The sequence below is a fragment of the Dermacentor andersoni genome, chromosome 8 (genome assembly GCF_023375885.2).
Source record: "Dermacentor andersoni chromosome 8, qqDerAnde1_hic_scaffold, whole genome shotgun sequence".
NCBI lineage: Eukaryota > Metazoa > Arthropoda > Arachnida > Ixodida > Ixodidae > Dermacentor > Dermacentor andersoni.
In genome coordinates this window covers 58,252,890-58,259,020 of record NC_092821.1, presented here as the reverse complement: position 1 = coordinate 58,259,020, position 6,131 = coordinate 58,252,890, and the positions used below count along the sequence as shown (strand labels likewise).

General features: G+C 44.6%; 1 protein-coding gene across 1 annotated transcript; it reads left to right on the top strand.

Moving 5' to 3' along the window:
* Positions 1-3,275: 3,275 nt before the first annotated feature.
* Positions 3,276-5,579, top strand: LOC129386841 (piggyBac transposable element-derived protein 2-like). The gene is made up of 2 exons (XM_055075097.2): positions 3,276-3,553; positions 3,728-5,579. The coding sequence occupies exon 2, from the start codon at positions 4,307-4,309 to the stop codon at positions 5,360-5,362; it is 1,056 nt and encodes a 351-aa protein (XP_054931072.2). The 5' UTR covers positions 3,276-3,553; positions 3,728-4,306; the 3' UTR covers positions 5,363-5,579.
* The last annotated feature ends 552 nt before the right edge of the window (positions 5,580-6,131 follow it).

Here is a 6,131-nt window from a genome sequence, read left to right as displayed (position 1 = left end):
AGTCAATAAGGCTATGAGCAGGCGGTGACAAACTGTGGAGTGAGAATTTGTAAAGGTCACCAGAGAGTTTGCCTTCATAGATTTTCATAAAAATCAGGAAATGTCACACAAGAGTGTAGAACAAATATACTGTGTGCCAATGGAACAGAAATGTGTTGTATATGGTGTGACGAGCATGTGATGCCCCCTCGGGCATAATCTTTGGTGGCCTACCAGACTCGGTGGGCAACATTCGTCCCCGTACCAAATAAACACTGATGAGCACAGCTGCTCGCGGTCAGTGATCGTTCACCACCACCACACTGCGAACCGTCACTCTGACGGAAGGTGCTCTGACGGAGCCACTGAAGGGGCTGCCGTGTGAGTATGGCTTGAACTAATTTGCCCTTGAAAGCATCAAGGTACATATGACTGGTAAGCCAGAACATCATACGTACGGAACCATAATAACTGACGAGGTGAAGCTCAGGGAAACAACTGAATTCAACAGTTTCCTGCAAGTTTGACGGTTTTGTCAACTATGGCGACATGGCCACTATGGCCACAGCAGACACCAACAAATTAGCAGACCATGTTCTGGTCATCATGTTTAACCCCATGTTTACGTTATGGGTTCAGCTTATTGCAAGTTATGCAACAAAAGGCACTGCACCAGGATGGGTGTTGGCAAAAATAGTTTTGAAAACGGTGCTGGAGTTGAATGAGCATGGTGCTAAAGTGGTAGCAGTGATCAGTGATGGCACAGGAAACAATAAGTCAATGTGGACACACCTTGACATCAGTGGCAAACTCGCTGGTGCCCAGTGCAAGATTGCACACCCATGCATTGATGGTGCATTTCTTCATTTTATGTGTGATGTACCGCACATTATCAAGTGTGTCAGAAATCACATGAAGCACAAGTACGGGAAGGTAAGTGTGCCCATGCTCTAATCAAACCATTGTGTTAATACTTGGAATACCTGATCTTGCTTACAAGCATTCCCGTTATCGAATTAATGTGGGCCGTCTGCATTGCAAATTGGGGAGCACCAAACAAACTACCAGCATTATGAACGGCTGTTTGAAGCACAAAATAAGGCCCACATTAAAATCGTGCCGAAACTGACGGAGTACCATGTGAAGCCACAGAGGCTTGAAACCATGAATGTGCGTCTGGCCACTCAGGTAGGATATTTGTGACGACCATTTTGCCACTATAACCTTCTCTAGAGGCCATCACCTCTCTTAGGGCCTGGTGTTGGCATTTTGATGTGACGAATTGCATGTGCACTGTTGTACAAAATAAATACTGCACATTAGCACATTGCATGTGCATTCATTCGTACGGGACAAGCTACGCCTCACTGTGCAGGACTGTGTGTAGTTGCAGTTGTTTCAAAAGCTAAAAATGCTAAAATTCTATTTCAGCTTTTCAGCTGCAGCGTTGCTATAGGACTTAGGGATTACCGGCAGCTAAAAGTACATGGCTTCGCGGACAGCACTGGAACGGAGGAGTTTACATTGCTCATAACTGACCTTTTTGACATACTAAATGCGACGGTTCCTCCAGCTGGGATAAGGAAAGGATCCCCCAAGATTCAGGTAAGCGTAGTAAAGTATATATACAAAACACAGGAAACAAATATGCGAGCCTTGCAGTGGTAAAGCGGAGAGCGGTGTGTTGAAGTGCGACTGAGGCTTTGCAGTCTCATTATTTGTTTGTTATTGTCGTTTCTTGCATTGCAGTTTTTGAAGAATTTTCTGGAGATGATGAATCGGATGGAATCAAAAAAGAATGTAGAGCTCTTTGCATCTGCTCAAACTGTTGAGTCCATCCGTGTCACACTGATGTCAGTCCTGTCTCTAATTTAATTCCTGCACAGCAAAGGCATCAACTATATTCTTACGGCAAGCTTGAACCAGCAGGCCACAGCAGACACCAACAAATTAGCACAGGTAAGTGTGCTAATCTCACGTATCTCCGAGGCATCAGACTTGGAGATACGTGAGACGACAGAAGTTTGTAAGAACACTACTTTCTGACGGCGTCGCAACAATAGGCTAGGGTTGCCTGACTTTTGCTTAGGAACTGCTAAGGACGAACGGAGATGGGGATAAGGTAACTAAGCTGAAGTGCTGCTGCATTTAATATTGTTAAGATATGTAGTTTTTTTTTTCTTTTCAGAGATTCTTTGGTCTTTTGAGATCCTTTGGAGGCAATGAAGACCATCCGACGGTGACGAAGTTCAGCCAAATATTTTATATACTTTCACTATACATACACACCTGTGAAAATGGCTCTCAAAGGGAATTGTGAGACAGGTAGTGATGGTAGTGACCACGTCCTCTTAAGTGCAATTGAGAGCCTTGAAGCAAAGCGTCAGGACGCACTCTGCCAGAAGAGTGTGCACAAAGCGCATGTTTGGAAGAAACTCATGTCCATTCCATTCATGGAACTGTGCAATGCTACTGATGACCATGGCTACAATGCTCCTGCACCAGGAATGACAGCACTATATTACTTGGCTGGCTATGTTGCTTCTAAATTGAGAAAAGCGACATGTTGTGAAAACTGTACGAAAGAAGCCGTGGGGTCGCAGGATTCCCTTCCTCCTGAAGCCGTGCTCATAATTGAGCGTGCTTTCGCCATGGGAAGCCTTGTATTCCCCTCAAACAAGCTGTTTACCTGTATAAGCTCTGTGGAGCACACGTTCAGACAGGTGTGCAAGGGGGAAACATCTGGGGACCTTTTCTGGGACATTCTGGATGCCCCTATTAAGAAAGGCACAAATATTGTTGGCTGCCCAGAGCATGCTGAGAAGTTTACAGCTGAGCTAATACATTTTAATTTGTTGACCCCCATGCACTCTTTTGCACGACTGATGTGCCAAGAAAATGACAGTGCAGTTTGTGCACAAAGGGAACGAAAGAAAGCGAAACTTGTCTATATCCTCTTCAGCGGCGGTGTGTACAATTGTACACACCAAATTTGGCGCCACAGCGTCCGCGCGCCTTCGCTTCAAACTGGATGACACACCACGTGAGTACTGTTTCATGCTTCCTAAGCAGACAACTAGCGCCATCTAGGTTTTGTGCGCGAAAGCTACGGTCAAAACAACCACTAAACATGGACGCCTCCGCGCTTTACGGACCGGCACGTGAGTGCATTGTGATTCTTTTTATTTTTACGATTGTAAAACGTTTTTACGACAGTAAGCTTTATATTAACTTAACACATTAGGTTAGTACATCTCACATACTAAAAGTTTTTGAGTTTTTTATTAACAGTGGCTCTGTACCATGCAGTGAAATATGTATGTGTATGATTGTACACATGGCGCCTTAGGGCTGCTTTACTGGATCACCTTATTTCGGCATGTATTTTATTTCTAACTGGCAATGGTCAACTTATACCTATTTTCTATGCATCGTAGGTCTTCGAGAACATTCTCTTGGCCGGCCAAAAGCATCGAAGACGTTGGCTCAAGCGCTTTTGTTGAGGATAGCAGACGGGAATGTGTTGGATGGCGATTTCTCCGATGATGAAGTTGAGGAAAGTGTCACAATGATGGTGAGTACAACTGCATTTGCTCAAGTGAAATTTACTCACCCGAGCCGTCTGATTCTTCTAGTTCACTGTTAGCTCTATTTCTGCTGTAATTTCATGTGTAAGCTGTATTACAATTCGTTGAAAAAAACTAAAACAATGATAAGCGCTGCCATATTTCTTTTTTTTTCATGCTAGACTTCAAGCGAAGAGCCTGTGACGGCAGACCACAGCGTTAGCAGCAGTGATGAGGACGAGAAAGATAATAATCAGCAATCTCAACCCAAAAGAAAGAAAACAGCAGTGAAGTGGATTAGGAAGGATTTTTCACCGCAGAATACTGCGTGCACTTTCATCCCTAGACGGGGCTCAACCCCCTCGGAGCCGCTTGAGTACTTCAGCAAGTACTATACAGATGAGATTTTTGTCGAACTGGCTCACTACACTAACATGTATGCTTTGCACAGAGACGGAGCTGAGCTGAACACCACACCAGAAGAAATTAAAGTTTTTTTCGGTGTTATGATGCGTATGGCACTCCTCAAGTTCCCTAGAGTGCGTATGTACTGGCAAGAGGACACGCGTATACCCACTATTGTGGAAGCAATGACTTGCAAGCGATTCTTTAAGCTGCGAGCAGCTTTAGACGTGACTGACTGAAATGCTCCAAAGGAATCAACCACTAACAAATTTTGGAAAGTTGCTCCAATTCTAAATGCCGTGAGGAGTCGATGCCTTGATTTGGATCCACTCGAACAGGTCAGTATTGATGAACAGATGGTGCCTTTTACAGGGAGGGTACCTGCAAAACAATTCGTCAAAAACAAGCCCAATCCTGAAGGCATCAAAGTGTTTGTACGCTGCAGCTCAGATGGTATGGCTGACGACTTCGAGTTCTACCAAGGTAAAGGCACCGGTGTGAGCAAAGATCATTCATACTTGGGCCTTGGTGGATCGGTGGTAATGTGCTTAGTACAACACCTACCCCGCGGGCAGAACATCAGATGTTTTATGGACAACTACTTTTCGTCAGTTCCACTTTACCGAGAGCTCAAACTGCTGGGTATTCTGGCCTCTGGCACAATCAGGTCCAACAGGCTTCTTGGCTGCGAGCTGAAAAGTGACAAGGAGTTGAAGAAGGAAGGCCGTGGAAGTCACGATTTCAAGATCACTGAAGAAGAGGACGTAGTCATAGTGCGGTGGCATGACAATGGCCCGGTTAACATGATCTCCACACTTGTAGGAGTGGGGAACCCAACGAAAGTCAAACGATGGAGTGATTCAGCCAAAGAACATGTGGACCTAGCCTACCCACAAGTAATAGCCGAGTACCACAAATTCATGGGCGGCGTCGACAAGTTGGATTTCTTAATGTCATTGTATCCACTCTACACATGGACAAAGAAGTGGCCAGTTAGAGTCATCTCCCACTTCATTTCCTTCGCAGTTTGCAACAGCTGGATTGAGTACATCCGCGATGCAAACGAAGATGCACTCCCTAGAAAAGAAGTGAAGGATGTGATGGCATTCCAATCTGACATTGCGCGGAGCTTGATTGCTAGCAACAAAAGTGCACCACAAAGGAGGGGAAGACCAAGCACTTCCAATCGGAAGCCTGCTCGGCAGTCGCACAGTGGTACGCCCATGCCAACCAACTCAACAAGATTTGACGGCACCAACCACTGGCCAATGCACACGATGGCAAACTTTCCGCAAAGGTGCCGAAACTCTGGCTGTGCCTCCAAGTCTCGAAGTTGTTGTCAGAAGTGTGGTGTTTTCCTTTGCTTGAGTGCAGCGAAAGACTGCTACTATGAGTTCCACAACAAAAAGTAAGGTGCCGTCAAGTTCACTTGTAGAGATGCTTCAGAAAATCTCTCTAAGATGCTTCTAAAATGATAACAACCCATGAAAATCACAGAATATGAAAGATGATGTAGTTGCCTTTTTTTCTGTGTTCAGGCGCCATGTGTACAATTGTACACAGCACCAAAAATTTTTGTATGTTAAATAAACAAGTTTCTAACCATATCATTTGTTTTGTGTTATTTATTAGAGATAGTCTAAAAAGGATTTCAAATTTTCCCGACCCTTTTTCTTAATTCGCGCCCGAAGGGGATATAGAGCCGTGACTGCAAAAGTTTCACCAAGGCAATGTAGTTTGTGAGGGCCATTGTTAATAAAGTTCCTCTTTTTCCCATTATGAAAACAGTAACTGCACGGATCTAAGGTAAGGTTTCACCTTGGGCTAGTTGGTACTTTTCTTCGTCCTTGTGTGCGTGCACCGATCATGCTCATACAATCACTGTGTACTGCATGTGCACCGCGATACACATGTATTGGGCAAGCCCATGTCGAATATTTCTTTAAAATGGAATGAGTGTGGAGAATTTAGGATGGAAGAATACAAGTTAGCACTCGATGGTTCCGAGTTGTGCAGTCGCTGAACTTGAAACAGGCAGCCAGCTCCTGAGGCTCAGAAACTAAGCTATGCGAATATTTACGCATATCATAAAGAAAAAAGTTGTTCCGCACGACTGTGAGGAAATATCATTTGTGCTGCAATAGATTCACGCGATTGATATGGCAAGCGAATTCGTGTGCA

What these genes read in the sequence shown, in the direction of transcription:
- LOC129386841 (XM_055075097.2), top strand. Translation starts at nt 4,307, where the DNA reads ATGGTGCCTTTTACAGGGAGGGTACCTGCAAAACAATTCGTCAAAAAC.